This window comes from Trichomycterus rosablanca, chromosome 1, assembly GCF_030014385.1.
Source record: "Trichomycterus rosablanca isolate fTriRos1 chromosome 1, fTriRos1.hap1, whole genome shotgun sequence".
In the NCBI taxonomy this organism is placed as follows: Eukaryota; Metazoa; Chordata; class Actinopteri; order Siluriformes; family Trichomycteridae; genus Trichomycterus; species Trichomycterus rosablanca.
Genome location: NC_085988.1, coordinates 16,218,550 through 16,235,966, shown reverse-complemented (window position 1 = coordinate 16,235,966; position 17,417 = coordinate 16,218,550). Strand labels below are relative to the sequence as shown.

At 41.2% G+C, this 17,417-nt stretch overlaps 1 protein-coding gene across 1 annotated transcript; it reads left to right on the top strand.

Moving 5' to 3' along the window:
• Positions 1-497: 497 nt before the first annotated feature.
• scn1bb (sodium channel, voltage-gated, type I, beta b) lies at positions 498-17,119 on the top strand. Its single transcript, XM_063000204.1, has 6 exons — positions 498-880; positions 4,156-4,322; positions 7,623-7,860; positions 9,164-9,305; positions 9,682-9,753; positions 16,832-17,119. Exons 1-5 carry the CDS (start codon positions 799-801, stop codon positions 9,746-9,748), a joined length of 696 nt encoding a protein of 231 aa, XP_062856274.1. The 5' UTR covers positions 498-798; the 3' UTR covers positions 9,749-9,753; positions 16,832-17,119.
• Positions 17,120-17,417: the final 298 nt, after the last annotated feature.

The following is a 17,417-nucleotide window of genomic DNA, read 5'->3' as shown; positions in this document are numbered from 1 at the left end:
TAGGGTTGCGTTTCACTGGATAGTTTATCATTGAGGCTAAATTTAAATGATGGAATATAGAAGGCATGATGATTTATAATACAGCAGGACAGCCAGGCGCAGCTGAAGGACAGTGAGAGGGCAGAAGGGCGCACGTACACCCAAACCCTTATTTCTATGCGCCACATAACAGTAGTTTTAATAATGCACAACACTTGAATGCAAATTGCTTGTCCTTCTATGCCAGTCGGAAAGTTCTCATGCTTTTTTTTGATATGCCACATTAAAAACCTCCAAATATAAATCTCTCTAGCATATATTATAGGTAAATGCACGCATGCGCATTGCTGGAGATGTTTTGAGGAAAGGTGTAGGTATATTTGCAATGCACAAGAACAAGTGCAATATCCTAACAGCATAATTTCAGGATTGTATAGTCTCAGGACGTGAACATTTCTTGCAAGCATTTGCATTATATATTGCACATCTGTGCACACCAGCAGCAATAACATTTTAAATTTCACTGACATGCACGGTAAACCAAAGAAGCAAGCACTTAGCAGCATGTGTGTCTTATAGAACGGCCTCCAAATTTTGCACATCTCCCCGCTGCCTACACTCTGAGTGGCACAATCTTGACCAAGACTGATAAGTCTTCCTCCACTGTCCAAAGCAGCCTGACAGTGTTGTTGACTGGTGAACCCAGATCCTTCTACAATTAGTCTTTCTGACAGAAGATACGTAGTGAAAACAGCTCCCTGCTACATCACTTCTGATTAGTGAAGAAGCATCATCAGCTCCCAAATCCCTGCTGCAAGCATGGGCAGGACTGTGCTCCACCTTTTGTCAGGCAGGTCTGCCAGGTGTTTCCTGTTCCTGGCTGTGCTCTGTGCTCTATGTGGTGAGTCAACATTTTCTACATTAGTGTCATTTACCTGTATGTACATATAATACTGACCGTGTATGCTTTTGATACTCTGTCCATTCAGCTATAGCATCTAGGCACATAAATAATGGATATCGCATGTTCATATACAGGATATGGACATAATAACTGAAACACACAACAGAAGATTAATATGAAGACAGGGGGGTCTCTCTCAATTTCTAAAATGTAGTAATACAAGTCCAGTCTTCCCGCTTTTAAGAGGTAAAAATGATGCAGATCTACTTCCCAGTCTGCACTTCAAAGCTTCACATTAATACTGTTGATTGCAAAGGCCATTATAGGTGCATGTCTTTTATCAAGCCACTTTTAAATCATTTCAAATTTCAAACTTAAATGTTGGTATGACATTAGCGTCGTTTACCTGTATGTACATTTAATACTGACCTTGTATGCTTTTACTGGTACAGATACTCTGTCCATTCAGCTATAGCATCTAGGCACATAAATGATGATATCACATATTCATATTAAGCAAATGGACATAATAACTGAAACACACAACACAACATTAACATGAAGACATGACACATTTTAAAATCTAACCCACAGCAAAAAATCTATCTATCTATCTATCTATCTATCTATCTATCTATCTATCTATCTATCTATCTATCTATCTATCTATCTATCTATCTATCTATCTATCCATCTATCTATCTATCTATCTATGCTGCAGATCTACTTCCCAGTCTGCACTTCAAATCTTCACATTAAATCTGGTGAATGCAAAGGCCATGTAAGGTGCATGTTTTGCATCAAACTACTTTTAAATAATTTTACGTCATTTACACACTTGAATATTGATATGACAATAACAGAAACTGTGGCTAATTCTGAGAGCTTTTGGCCTGCATATCTTTTTTAAAATGCTGTTTTACAAGTGCCCAGTAGTTTGTAATGGATGTTGCATCATTTATTATAAAATCATGTTTTTTAAGGGATGACAGGGAGATCTACTTTACATTCTGCACTTCAAAACATTTGATAACTTTTTACTTAATGATTTTAATTTAGTTATTCATCTTAACCAGAATAACAAGGGCTTTCAAATGACATCTGTTATAAACTGTTAGTTTTGTTAATATTGGGTCATAGAGGCGCTGATTTAATTCTCCAGTCATTTTACCCCATATGTAATTGACACATGATATTGTTTTCAGTAAAACCTGACTAATGGATTAAGTTTAACTTGCAGCTATTTAGCTTCTTTGGAACTCTTTTCACTGCTTCATTGTGCTCATTGTGGTACTTATCTTACATACTATAGTCCTGATAGTCAGAGCTCTTATTGAGCTAATACGTAAATGCTTATTGACAGTGAACACAATGTACCAGAAGATTTTAAATGGAAAGCTGGCAGTCTCTGACAAAAAACTTAAACTGGTTTGTGTTTATATCTTCTAGCAGCATTTAATTTATTACACATTGGCAAATAAGTAAGACCAGGCTGCATTCTGTCACTATTCCTGTTTAACCTTGAGCTGAACGTATAATAAGAGAAGCAGGAATTCAAGTTTGGTGGAAGAAATACCAGTAATTGTGACTGGCACTTGACACAACAAAAAAGGAGGAACTGGAAAAGATTTACAGATGTAAAGATTTGTCTCTTCAAACAAAGATCAGAATTGTCCAGACTGGTATTGTCAGTGTTTCTCTATAGAAGTAAAAACTGACTAAAAATAAACAGAATTTGAATGTTAGAGCGGCTTGACTTGATTCAAATAGAAATGCTATTGTGGTACTTACAGTGGGGCCAAAAAGTATTTAGTCAGCCACTGATTGTGCAGGTTCTCCTACTTAGAAAGATGAGAGAGGTCTGTAATTTTCATCATAGGTACACTTCAACTATGAGAGACAAAATGAGGGGAAAAAAAATCCAGGAAATCACATTGTAGGATTTTTAAAGAATTTATTTGTAAATTATGGTGGAAAATAAGTATTTGGTCAATAACAAAAGTTCAACTCAATACTTTGTAACATAATCTTTGTTGGCAATGACAGAGGTCAAACGTTTCCTGTAAGTCTTCACCAGGTTTGCACTCACTGTAGCTGGTATTTTGGCCCATTCCTTCATGCAGATCTCCTCTAGAGCAGTGATGTTTTGGGGCTGTCGCTGGGTAACACGGACTCCACAAATTTTCTATGGGGTTGAGGTCTGGAGACTGGCTAGGCCACTCCAGGACCTTGAAATGCTTTTTACGGAGCCACTCCTTCGTCGCCCGAGCGGTGTGTTTGGGATCATTGTCATGCTGGAAGACCCAGCCACGTTCCATCTTCAATGCTCTCACTGATGGAAGGAGGTTTTGGCGTAAAATCTCACGATACATGGCCCCGTTCATTCTTCCCTTAACACGGATCAGTCGTCCTGTCCCCTTTGCAGAAAAACAGCCCCAAAGCATGATGTTTCCACCCCCATGCTTCACAGTAGGTATGGTGTTCTTGGGTTTTTCTTCTTCCTCCAAACACGACGAGTTGAGTTTTTACCAAAAAGTTCAATTTTGGTTTCATCTGACTACATGATATTCTCCCAATCCTCTTCTGGATCATCCATATGCTCTCTGGCAAACTTCAGACGGGCCTGGACATGTACTGGCTTAAGCAGGGGGACACGCCTGGCACTGCAGGATTTGAGTCCCTCTCGGCGTAGTGTGTTACTGATGGTAGCCTTTGTTACTTTGGTCCCAGCTCTCTGCAGGTCATTCATCAGGTCCCTCCGTGTAGTTCTGGGATTTTTGCTCACCGTTCTCATGATAATTTTGACCCCACGGGATGAGATCTTGACCCCAAGGGAGATTATCAATGGTCTTGTATGTCTTCTATTTTCTTACAATTGCTCCCACAGTTGATTTATTCACACCAACCTGCTTGCCTATTGTAGATTCACTCTTCCCAGCCTGGTGCAGGTCTACAATTTTCTTCCTGGTGTCCTTCGACAGCTCTTTGGCCATGGTTGAGTTTGGAGTCTGACTGTTTGAGGCTGTGGACAGGTGTCTTTTATACAGATAACGAGGTCAAACAGGTGCCATTAATACAGGTAACGAGTGGAGGACAGAAGAGCTTTTTTTTTTCATAATTGAAGTGTACCTGAAAATTACAGACCTCTCTCATCTTTCTAAGTAGGAGAACCTGCACAATCAGTGGCTGACTAAATACTTTTTGACCCCACTGTACTTGATGCAGTTGCATTTATTACAATAGTTATGTTTGACTATATGTGTGTGTTCCAGTCTCTCTGGGTGATGGAGCGTGTTCGGAGGTGGACTCGGACACAGAGGCGGTGGCTGGTTTTGGCTTTAAACTGGGCTGCATCTCCTGCAAGATCAGAGGGGAGGTGGAGGGCACTGCCATCGCAGAGTGGTACTTCAGAGCTAAGGGGGAGTCCGAATTTGCACATGTGAGTTACAGCAAACTCTTAAAAAATACCTAAATGCAGACAGATGAAACAAGTCTGCAATGAAGATGCTGGAACATGGGTGACAGTGTCCACAGGAAAGCAAGCTTTACATCACAGAGGGTTTAGAAGTTGGCATGAAATAAACTACAGTCAAGCATTAAGATGCTCAATGTGGTGTGAATCTCACTTGGCTGTGACTGTGTTCCTCGTGTTCCAACAGCTTTTAATTTATCCTCAGCCCTGCAATGACATGGTAGTGTGTGTTTTCCTGGTATGAGTGTGTGTCAGGGGTGCTGGGAGAATATACACCAATCAGCCATAACATTCAAACCACCTCCTTGTTTCTACACTCACTGTCCATTTTATCAGCTCTACTTACCATATACCAAGCACTTTGTAGTTCTACAATTACTAAATGTAGTCCATCTGTTTCTCTACATAGAAACAGATAGCCTGCTTTCACCCAATTATTTCATGGTCAGGACCCCCACAGAATCACCACAGAGCAGGTATTATTTAGGTGGTGGATGATTCTCAGCACTGCAGTGACACTGACATGGTGGTGGTGTGTTAGTGTGTGTTGTGCTGGTATGAGTGGATCAGACACAGCAGCGCTGCTGGAGTTTTTAAATACCGTGTCCACTCACTGTCCACTCTATTAGACACTCCTACCTAGTTAGACCACCTTGTAGATGTAAAGTCAGAGACGATCGCTCATCTATTGCTGCTGTTTGAGTTGGTCATCTTCTAGACCTTCATCAGTGGTCACAGGACGCTACCCACTGGCACTGGCACTGCCCCAGGGGCGCTGTTGGCTGGATATTTATGTTTGGTGGACTATTCTCAGTCCAGCAGTGACAGTGAGGTGTTTAAAAGCTCCATCAGCATTGCTGTGTCTGATCCACTCATACCAGCACAACACACACTAACACACCACCACCATGTCAGTGTCACTGCAGTGCTGAGAATGATCCACCACCTAAATAAAACCTGCTCTGTAGTGGTCCTAGGAAAGTCCTGACCATTGAAGAACAGCATGAAAGGGGGCTAACAAAGCATGCAGAGAATCAGATGGACTACAGTCAGTAATTGTAGAACAAAAATATAAAGCCAACAGCATTGTAACCAGAGGATGATTAACACACACAGTGCAGAACAAAACGACAGATTTTTAAACCACATTTAACTTAATTTCCACTAGATGGAGCTCATACAGTATGAGATCCCACACTGTACCTACCAGTTGCAGCAAATACTGTACTGCAGATTGGAAACATCTTTTAGACAGGGTTCTTTGTCAAAAGCAGTCAGGGGTAGAAAATAATGTAAAAGTCGATTCATTACAACATACTGTAAGTTTTCCATTGCTCAGGGGTCCAGGCTTTGTGCTCCTTACACCGAGTTACTGCATGTTTGCCTTAGGTATGAAAACATTTGAAAGAGCAGCACTGCTATACATTTTAGCCGTATTTACATACAGTTTCTTTAGAACATGAATTTTTCTATTGCCCAGGGGTCCAGGCTTTGTGCTCCTTACACCAAGTTACTACATGTTAGCCTTAGGTATGAAACCATTTTAAAATAGCAGCGGGGCGGCACAGTGGCTCAGTGGGTAGCACTGTTGCCTCACAGCAAGAAGGCCCTGGATTTGATTCCAAGGTGGGGCGGTCTGGGTAATTTCTGTGTGGAGTTGTCATGTTCTTCCCGTGTCTGCGTGGGTTTCTTCTGGGAGCTCCAGTTTCCTTCCACAGTACAAAGACCTACAAGTGAGGTGAACTGGAGATACAAAATTGTCCATGGGTGTGTTCCAAAACCTAGTGAGCTGCCTTGCTGTCTTATTGCCTATATAGGCAGCTGCCTAAGTAGAGAGGATTCTAATAAGTCATTGACTTACAAGGCATGTTATTCGAACGCGCTATTTAGACAGCGATTCCATCAGTTTTCGCTAAGCTAACACAGTTAACCTCATGCCATTCTAACCAATGGGATGGGGTGGCACAACATGCTAGCATGTCAGCTAACATCTCTCTCTGTGTACCGAAAACGGTTAAATTAGCTGACAAGCTCGAATTTGCAATTAAATGACACTTGTGCAAGTTTATACAAATTAAAAATCAATAATAATTTATTTACGTTTGAAAATCGTTTCTCTGCACCGTCCGCCATGCTGGGATTGCCTCCATCGCTAAGGCAGCATCGAATGCTCACTCGTTCTTGAGTCAAAATAGCGTTTAAATTTTAAGTTACCTTACTAGTGAGGCAGCTAGGAATTCAAACAGCCTACTTCTCAGGAGCACGCGTAGGATGACGTCTATGAGAGCTCCCTAGGTTTTCAAACACACCCCATGACTGTGTTGTGATGTGAACTGATGAATCTTGTGGAACCAGTAACTACCTGTCCTGTCATGAATGTAAGCAAAGTGTGTAAAACATGACGTTAAAATCCTAATAAATAAATAAATAAATAATAAAATAGCAGCACTGCTATAGATTTTAGCCAGATATACATACAGTTTCATTACAACATTAATTTTTCCATTGCTCAGGAGTCCAGGCATTGTGCTCCTTATACCTAGTTACTACATGTTTGTTTGCCTTAGGTATGAAACAGTTTTGAAATAGCAGCACTGCTATAAGTTTTAGCCAGATATATGTATAGTTTTATTACACCATTCATTTTTCAATTGCTCAGGGGTTCAGGCATGTTTGCCTTGATTTTAAAATAGCAGCACTGCTATAAAACTTAGCCAGAAACACATACAGTTTCTTTAGAACATTAATTTTTTCATTGCCCAGGGGTCCAGGCTTTGTGCTCCTTACACCAAGTTACTGCATGTTTGCCTTAGGTATGAAAAAAAAAATTAAAATAGCGGCACTGCTATATATTTTAGTCAGATATACTTACAGTTTTTGTTGAAACTGGATCATAGAGGTGCCTTTGATTCTATAGATATTTTTGTGGCTGTATGTCTGGAGCATTTCATAACTACATTGTAAAGTAACGTCTATCCCTGACTTTAAAACTTAAATAATGAAATTCACCTTTTTGTGACCATTTTGTGATTGATGTATTTGAGGTTTAAACACTGACAGATCGTCTCCTTGAAACCCTCCTTGCCCCCGTTTTGCACTGAAGTCTCACATCAAAGTGCCAATTTAATAGTCCTTTTAAAAAGCTGACACATTCTCTTAGTTAACAATCAATCTAATAGAGCTTATCTGTGCTTATCAGTTTGTAATTGTAAGTATCATTTTAACCAAAGTTCCTTTTCATGTGTTGTTTTTTTTTACCCCCTGTAGATCTACAGTTATAATGGTGACCAGGAAACCATCATTGATAGTCGTTTCGAGAGCCGCGTGAGTTGGAATGGCAGCAAAAACACATTGGACCTGCAGGACGCCTCTATCTATCTCCACAACGTGACCCTCAACGATTCGGGGGTGTACCGCTGCTTATTTCGCCGGACCCTCTACTATGAAAATCATGAACATGAGACCACCCCCAACAAGCTGGTGCACCTCACTGTTTTGCCCAAAGGTACAATGCTTAACAGAATTTTACTTTTAATTTAGCTGACTGAGAGTCGTTAATTTAAATAGGTACAAATGTGTATGTACTATGAAGAGTAAAAGTTCTAAAAATATTACAACATGTTCTGGGTTAAGAATAGACATATAGCACAACTAATACGACAGATCTTCAAAAAGTTTCCACACTTTTATTATATTTTGACAATGAGCGCGGGAGGAGTAGTAATTGGTCGTGTCTGAGAGATTGAGAGAGCATTTCCACCTTTTTGGACGCCCAAAGAAGCTTTAAGGGGAAGAAGATTTTCATGTGATGATGATATGAAAGCTGTGGCGCATTAGTGGCTACGTGCCTAATCAAAAACACTTTTTGCTGATGGCATTCAAAAGTTGATAGGACGCTGGAAAAATGCATCGAAAGGTGTCTAGAAAAGTGATGTCACTTGTTTTTGAAATTCGTAATAAATAGAGTTTAAAAAGTGTGGAAAATTTTTTAAGAACCCTCGTATATACGACTAAAGAATGAGTCGTTCTAAACGACTAAACGACTGTAATTCAGTCTGTGGAATCTCTTCCCTCCTAGATATTCCACGATCGACTGAGTCAGTGGTATTATTGCAAAGTGGAAGTGTTTAAGAACCACAGCAACTCAGACCACTGAGGTTACAGCAAGAGAGTGCTGACATGCATAGTGTGTAAAAGCCACAAATGCTGTGCTGAGTTCCAAAACTCCTTTGGCATTAACATCAGCACATAAACTGTGCGCTGGGAGCTTCATGGCATTGCATGCAGGTCTTATATCAGCAAGCACACTAACAAGCATCAGATGGAGTGGTGTACAGCACACCATCACTGGACTCTGAAGCAGTGGAAATGTTTTCGGTGGAGTGATGGATCACGCTTCTTTATCTGGCAGTTTGATAGATGAGTCTGGGTTTGGTGAATGCCAGGAGAACATTACCTGCCTGACTGCATTGTGCCAAGTGTAAGGTTTAGGGCAGTTGTAGCCTAGTGGTTATATTCGCACTTTGACGATGGTTTACCACACCGCTCAAGCTGAGCACTGAACCAAAAACGTTACGTTTAAGGGAAATGTCGAGTTTAAGGGTACAAATTTCTCTACAACGTCGAGTTACAAGGTACCGCTCTATTAAATAACAAAAATAAAACTGTTTTTTTCCCCACTGTATGTGTCCATGTGTATGTAAAGCTTTGACTGTTTGGCTAAATAAACGTTCTAATATTCCTCCACTCACTGTTTTTCCAAATTACACAGGTCATGCAAAGTAATTCTCTGTTTCTCTCTCTCACAGCGAGGCGTGGCACAGCCTCCATCGTGTCTGAGGTAATGATGTACGTGTCGATCATCGGGCTGCAGCTGTGGTTGCTGGTGGAGATGATATACTGTTACAGAAAGATCTCTGCGGCTGGGGATGAAGCTCTCAGACTTAGCGCGTCAGTACAACGTTCATCTTCTCTCTTTTCTTCTCACTGTTAACAATGAACTTATTCTAAACATCCAACAGTAAAAACGCTCTTCTAGCATCATGACATTTATTACTAATCCAGTTCTACAAACAGTTAAACGTGAGCTCTCCATCCTCTTGATACTGACAGTCCATGAGTACATACAGCCTTGGGGGAGAATAAACCCCCCTTTAGTTCTGTCTATGACATTTGTCTGGTCCTCACAGCTTCTTTAAACATACAGTTGACTTTGGATGGCCAGCCAAATAGATTAACAGGCTGGGTAGAAAGTTTTTAATGGTGTGTTTAATGTATTTTGATGTTTAACATGTAATTTATGTCTTGTGTGTGTGTGCGCGTGCAGCGAGGAGTATTTAGCGATAGCGTCGGAAAGTAAAGACAATTGCACAGGAGTGCAGGTGGCAGAATAACACAGGTGAGTTTGACACTCTACATCACTAATCTGACTCACTACATCACTATATGTACACCACTGTATACAGAGAGACCAAACATATGCCAACCAACCATTACATTAAAACCACCTCCTTGTTTCTACACTCACTGTCCATTTTATCAGCTTCACTTACCATATAGAAGCACTTTGTAGTTCTACAATTACTGACTGTAGTCCATCTGTTTCTCTGCATGCTTTGTTAGCCCCCTTTCATGCTGTTCTTCAATGGTCAGGACCCCCACAGGACCACCACAGAGTAGGTATTATTTAGGTGGTGGATCATTCTCAGCACTGCAGTGACACTGACATGGTGGTGGTGTGTTAGTGTGTGTTGTGCTGGTATGAGTGGATCAGCGCTGACAAAGTTTTTAAACACCTTACTGTCACTGCTGGACTGAGAATAGTCCACCAACCAAAAATATCCAGCCAACAGCGCCCTGTGGGCAGCGTCCTGTGACCACTAATGAAGGTCTAGAAGATGACCGACTCAAACAGCAGCAATAGATGAGCGATCATGTCTGACTTTACATCTACAAGGTGGACCAACTAGGTAGGAGTGTCTAATAGAGTGGACAGTGAGTGGACACCATATTTAAAAACTCCAGCAGCACTGCTGTGTCTGATCCACTCATACCAGCACAACACACACTAACACACCACCAACATGTCAGTGTCACTGCAATGCTGAGAATAATCCACCACTTAAATAATACCTGCTCTGTGGTGGTCTTGTGGGGGTCCTGACCATTGAAGAACAGCATGAAAGGGGGCTAACAAAGCATGCAGAGAAACAGATGGACTACAGTCAGTAATTGTAGAACTACAAAGTGCTTCTATATGGTAAGTGGAGCTGATAAAATGGACAGTGAGTGTAGAAACAAGGAGGTGGTTTTATCTAGGATGGGGATTTTTGCTGCTGCAACAGGAACCTCTGCTGTCTGGTTGAGGCATTGGGACGAGTGGTGGAGCAACATGGAGGGCATGTGCATACAATAGAAAAATTGTGATAAGGAAATTTAAAATGACTGATTTGAGAGGAAAGGGGGGGAAATGTGAAACCAAGATAAGCTGGCATTACATGAACGGCTTGTGGAGAAAATTAAGCAATCTCTAGACTATTGGGCGAATGTTTTACTGTTGTGCCACTCGTGAGCCTTAAGTTAATAATGTATATGTGTATACTTCTACACAACATGCAATTCCTTTTGAGTAGGTCTTGTTTCTGTAGTCCAAAGTTATCCTGACCATCCCTTGGGTCACCATGAGCTCATCATAAAGTTTATTCTAACTGTCGTTTGGCTACAACCCCCAGGAGGGATGCAGCGAGAGGAAGGCAGTCCAGGATTCAGAGTTGGAAACACATAGCCTCAGACTGTCTCAGATTTCCCATCTGTTAAAGTTACCGTTCCATACAGTAATACTTATTATTGCTGCTTTGTGGGCACGAGATCAAGAAGTAAAACGTTTTAGAAATGAAAAATCGTAATGCAGACAATTCAGAACTTTAAGTGTGACTTCAAAGTGCTGTGTTCATTAGCGCTGATGAGCTACTGTTTAACGTCATGTATATACACCAAACATGCGTCGTTCTACCTTTTTTCCAAATTTTTTATCCAATTTCAAATTGTAACTGGTATACTCGTATGACTGAATACAGTTTGAGAAATTATGGGTTGACCCAACAGTGGCAACTTTACATTGTACATTTACATTTTCTACATTTAGCAGATGCTCTTATCCAGAGCAACATACAGAAGTGCTTTCATAGTAAACATTACCTTACTCTAGTTTAAGTAAACAACAGTCCAAGAACACAAATCTGCTAAAACCTGTTAGAACCAAAGTGCTTTTTTATTTTTTTATTATTCTTTTTTTTTTAAAGAAATGAAAGAGCGTTAGTAAGTAAGTACAAGTCAGCTTAAGTGCTTAGTCAAGAGGTGATAAAGGTTTTAATCGTTTTTTAAAGACAGCAAGAGACTCATATGTTCGGACAGACAGAGGAAGTTCATTCCACCACTTGGGTGCAAGTACAGAGAAGAGCCTTGATGCTTGTCTTCCTTGAGTCCTGGGTGGAGGATCAAGTCGAGCGAGACTAGTGGCTCGGAGGTTGCGTGGTACAGAGCGGGGTTTGATTAGACCACGAAGGTAGCTTGGGGCTGGTCCATTTTTGGCTTTGTAGGCGAGCATCAGTGTTTTAAACTGAATGCGTGCAGCTACAGGAAGCCAGTGAAGAGAACGCAGCAGTGGGGTGATGTGGCAGTGTTTGGGCTGGTTAAAAACCAGGCAAGCAGCTGCATTTTGAATGAGCTGCAAGGGTTTGGTAGTAGACATGGGAGCTTTTGCCAGAAGGGAGTTGCAGTAGTCCAACTGTGAGATTACAAGTGACTGAACCAGAATCTGAGTAGCTTCCCTGGAGAGAAATGGGCGAATCTTCCTGATGTTGTAGAGGAGGAACCGGCACGATCTTGTCATGTTGGCTACACATGGAGAGAAGGTCAGCTGGTTATCCAGGACGACACCAAGGCTTCTTACATTATCAGATGGTCTGATCTGGGAGTCATCAAGAGAGATGACTAGGTCCTGGGTTGGAGATTGATCCCCAGGAATGAGTAACAGCTCAAAGGGATTTGGTGGTGTGGGGGCAACTTGGTGGTGGTGGGGCTTAAATTGGCAACCTTTTGATTACCAGCCCAGTACTTCTGAGCGACCACTTCCCTTACAGCCCGACCAGCTAGTAGAAATCGCATTTGCAGCTGCATTAGAAATCCCACTGAGCCAGTTGTGCCTGTTATATGCCTATCCTGGTCAAAAGCATTGTTGAGGCCGCTCAGGTTGCGCAGCGGTAAAAACACACGCTAGCACACCAGAGCTGGGATTTTGAATGCATCGTATCGAATGCCATACGGCTTGGCTGAGCAGCCACATGAACAACGATTTGTCTGTTGTTCATATAGGGGTATTGAGCCAGATAGGGACTCTCTCATGACTGATGCAACTACGACCTCTGATGGCGTCTGCACAGAGACGGGGAGAGAGTGTAGATCAGGGTGTGTCTCTCCGTACACAGAGCTGATCCGCAGCTGATCTCGTCTAGTGTAAAATGCATACGGCTGCTGCTCACGTGTCGGAGGGGGCTTGAGTTAGCTTTGTTCTCCTCAATCAGTGGAAGACTAATTGGCTACACTAAATCAGGAGATAAAGGGAGAAACCACATAAATAAAATAATAATTAAAGAAAACGTTTTGGGATAACCACACCTGTAAGTGGCGTGTAAGGACACTATGGACACTTCATGGTGGCTCTGTGTGCTGTCAGTCCTGACGGACAGCGGTACAGAGGGTCAGAAGTGACTTAAAGTAAACTCTGTTTGTTGGTGTTCATTGACCGGCTGTCAAAAAGCTTGGAATTTCTGTACCAGCTGCCAAGACTGATCTCAGACGTACTCGTCATGCTGTCATTTACATTATGATGCAGTGAATGGAGGTTGAAATCATAGCAGCTTACCGGAGTCACTGTGTAATGCGTGCTGACTGGTCTATTAGTCCATTAAAGAAAATGTTCTGGAAACACTGGGCACCAGGCTGTACGTAAGGTGCCAATCTATCGCAGAGCATCACAATCATCCTGGCACTCGTTCCCTGAATGTAGGGGCTATTTTTAGGGCAGACACAGGTACTACATTCCAAATTCAGATAGCAACTGGAGGCGAGGTATAAACCCAGGTCCCTAGGACCTTGGAGCTGGGTGGCAACCACGTTACATTTACATTTGCGGCATTTAGCAGGTGCTTTTATCCAAAGTGATTTCAAATTTGAATTTAAGATTGAACACAATTTAAGCAACTGAGAGTTAAGAAGCCCAACAGTGGCCACTTGTCATTTTGGTTACTAGTCCAGTAGCTTAACTGCTGACCTACCACTGCCTCACCACTACCTGCTGCGTCACAGTGTGGCCCACTTGAATTACACTGATCAGCCATAACATTAAAACCACCTCCTTGTTTCTACACTCACTGTCCATTTTATCAGCTCCACTTACCATATAGAAGCACTTTGTAGTTCTACAATTACTGACTGTAGTCCATCTGTTTCTCTACATACTTTTTAAGCATGCTTTCACCCTGTTCTTCAATGGTCAGGACCCCCACAGGACCACCACAGAGTAGATATTATTTAGGTGGTGGATGATTCTCAGCACAGCAGTGACACTGACATGGTGGTGGTGTGTTAGTGTGTGTTGTGCTGGTATGAGTGGATCAGACACAGCAGCACTGCTGGAGTTTTTAAATAGTGTGTCCACTCACTGTCCACTCTATTAAACACTCCTACCTAGTTGATCCACCTTGTAGATGTAAAGTCAGAGACGATCGCTCATCTATTGCTGCTGTTTGAGTTGGTCATCTTCTAGACCTTCATCAGTGATCACAGGACGCTGCCCACAGGGCGCTGTTGGCTGGATATTTTTGGTTGGTGGACTATTCTCAGTCCAGCAGTGACAGTGAGTTGTTTAAAAACTCCATCAGCATTGCTGTGTCTGATCCACTCATACCAGCACAACACACACTAACACACCACCACCATGTCAGTGTCACTGCAGTGCTGAGAATCATCCAACACCCAAATAATACCTGCTCTGTAGTGGTCCTGGGAGAGTCCTGACCATTGAAGAGCAGCATGAAAGGGAGCTAACAAAGCATTAGATGAAAGGGGGCTAACAAAGAAACAGATGGACTACAGTCAGTAATTGTACAACTTCAAAGTGCTTCTATGTGGTAAGTAAAGCCAATAAAATGGACAATGTGAGTAGAAACGAGGTGGTTTTAATGTTATGGTTTTAATGTTATGGCTGATCGGTGTATATACAGTACGCCAGCCCACTACAGCTGAAATACGAGATTAAAATCTCAGAGGTGCTATCGGTCAGTCGGGCTTCCACACAGACATGATTGGCTATGAATCAGAAAGAACAGCCTAGCCATTGGGAGGTCCATAAATAGGGTTGTGTCAGGAAGGGCACCTGTGGCAAATCGGGTAGCGGACCACAGTGATCGATTGCGAGCCAGGCCTTCATGTTCAACATCGGTGCCTGATCTCGCACCTTGAGACTTAATGGGCACAAATTCCCACACTTTAAACTCTTAGTTTGTTGGTTAGCTGGCAACGATCACTAGAGTGCAAGTAATAGAGTATATCCAGAGTATATCCAAACTGAGACAATGCAAAAAGTCTTTGTGACTGTCAGTTTTTTCTAATTATTATTATTATATAGAGTATTTTTTTTTAGCTACATTGCTATGTGTATAAAGTAGGGCTGTCAAACGATTAAAAATTTTAATCGCGATTAATCTCAGAATTTCATATAGTTAATCGCGATTAATCACATTTAAAAAAATCTGTGTAAATGTTATAGAAAACAAGGATTTTTAAGTGAAATGTTACAATTAAAATGGTGAACACATTTTATGCTATATGTACTTATGTTAAAAACTGCTGGGACAAGAGAAAACTGTAAGGGAGTTTTATTCACTCACATACTAGGCAGTAATACTATCCAGAAGAGACCCTCGACTTCGTATAAATGTCAGATTGTAGGTTAAAATTTCTCCATCAGCAAACATTGTAGATCAGCGGTGCTTTAGGTGGGATAAGGCGTAGTTATTGTAACAGACTTTTCTGTGGTTGTATTGTGACAATGGTTTGATGGACGTTTCTACACGAAGTGAGTGTGTTTTGACCCTTTTGGGCTTCCATAGTTCATGGACTAACGTGCTTGACTCAGCTTTCCGGTATTTGGTACCGTAACAGAATAAGTTAAAAAAAAAGTGTTCTGCTCCCGACAACTTGTGAATATAGCGTGTATTTATTTCTTTATTAAGAAAGTGCATCCCTACAACGCTCGGTTACATTATGATAACAAACCGCAAATGAAAAACGGTGGCAAGTCCGACATTAAAACGTTTGTTCTACCAGTCAAGTCTCAACATGAACTAGAATTTGCGTTAACGGCACTATTTTTTTTAATCGCGTTAAATTGAAATCGCGTTAATGCGTTATTATCGCGTTAACTTCGACAGCCCTAGTATAAAGTTAATTACATAAAATAAATGATATGCTTTAATCTTTGTGGCAGCAGTTTTGGGAAGGCTCTTTTCCGTTTTAGCATTACTTAATGACAGAGTTTGACAAATTTCATAAAGAGTGTCCTGAAAAATTGTGGTGAGAGTGCAAACGAAGTCAAACAGTACCAACAGACTGGGTTTAAGAAGATTTATTAAAACAGAATTGTGGGTTATTACAGCAGTATATTAGCTGAAGAACAAAGAACAGAACTGTGGGCCTCCCTTTAAACTGCTCTAGTCACGTTACAGTTTCAGCACATCCTCTACAGCTTGGGTGTGAGACTTTGGAACCAACCATTCTGTGTCTACTGTTGTTTCTTATGTTGCTTACAACATCTTGCAGACATGTTGCTTATCTCTGTACTTTCCACTCCAGCTGCACTTCCTCAAGCAACAATATGACTATGAGGATTTATTGCACAAGCAGCATAATACTAATATTCAGATTATACTAAGCACAAAATCTAACTCCAGTAGCCTGCACAGAGATGTGACCTAAACCAAATAGATGCCCGTACTGAATGAAACGTACTGAAATGTCAACTGTGAGTCCAAAATCAGTGCCTCACCCCACAAATGCATTTTTAAACGGGCCAGTGATAGCTCAGTGGTTAAGGTACTGGACTAGTAAACAGAAGGTTGCCGGTTCAAGCCCCGCCACCACCAAGTTGCCACTGTTGGGTCCCTGAGCAAGGCCCTTAACCCTTAATTGCTCATCGTGTTCCGCTCATTGTGTAAGTCGCTTTGGATAAAAGCGTCTGATAAATGCTGAAAATGTAAATGTAAATGTAAACGAATAGCCTCACATTTCCACAGACACACTCTGAAATACTGTGGAAAGCCTTCCTAAAGTGGAGGTTTCGTTCGTTCTATGTATTTGCAGAGTATATATGGTTTATTGATTTATCTTGGTTCTATATATGTTTGTTCTATTCACAGGCTTCTCTTGAGCCACCCACATTCACCTCTACACTCCTTCCTCGGCTTTCCACTTCTTCCTGATACCACCCCAAACATTCAGCTGGAATCTCTCCATTTTTATACTTCTAACCCAGATTCTTAATCTGAGTCCCATCGTCTCAGCACCGCTTCCCGTTTCCTTCTCTAGTCCTGAAGCTTTTAGTGGACGGGTTTGAATCATATCTAGCAGAACAGGAGAAGCACAGTGAGTGTGTTTACATGCACTATAATAATAAGGTTATTATCTGATCTTATTAGTGTCTAATTTAGAAGTGATTATATATACACAGCTCATTATGATGCTTTTTATTAGATTAAATAAATCTAACAGATACATCTGGGCTTTAGCATCAGTATGCAAGTTATTTAGCAAGTTATTTGCATTAGTACTTTGACATCCTTTACATTTCTTCATGAATAAGACAGTTTATATGTGCACAAACATAAAACACAGCCCCAATTCAATAGTGATTTGATTTCACACATTTGAAGAAGGACTGTTGTATCAAAACCTCTAAATTAGCAAACTACTTATATCAGAGTTTTGTTAGAATCTGCACCATAA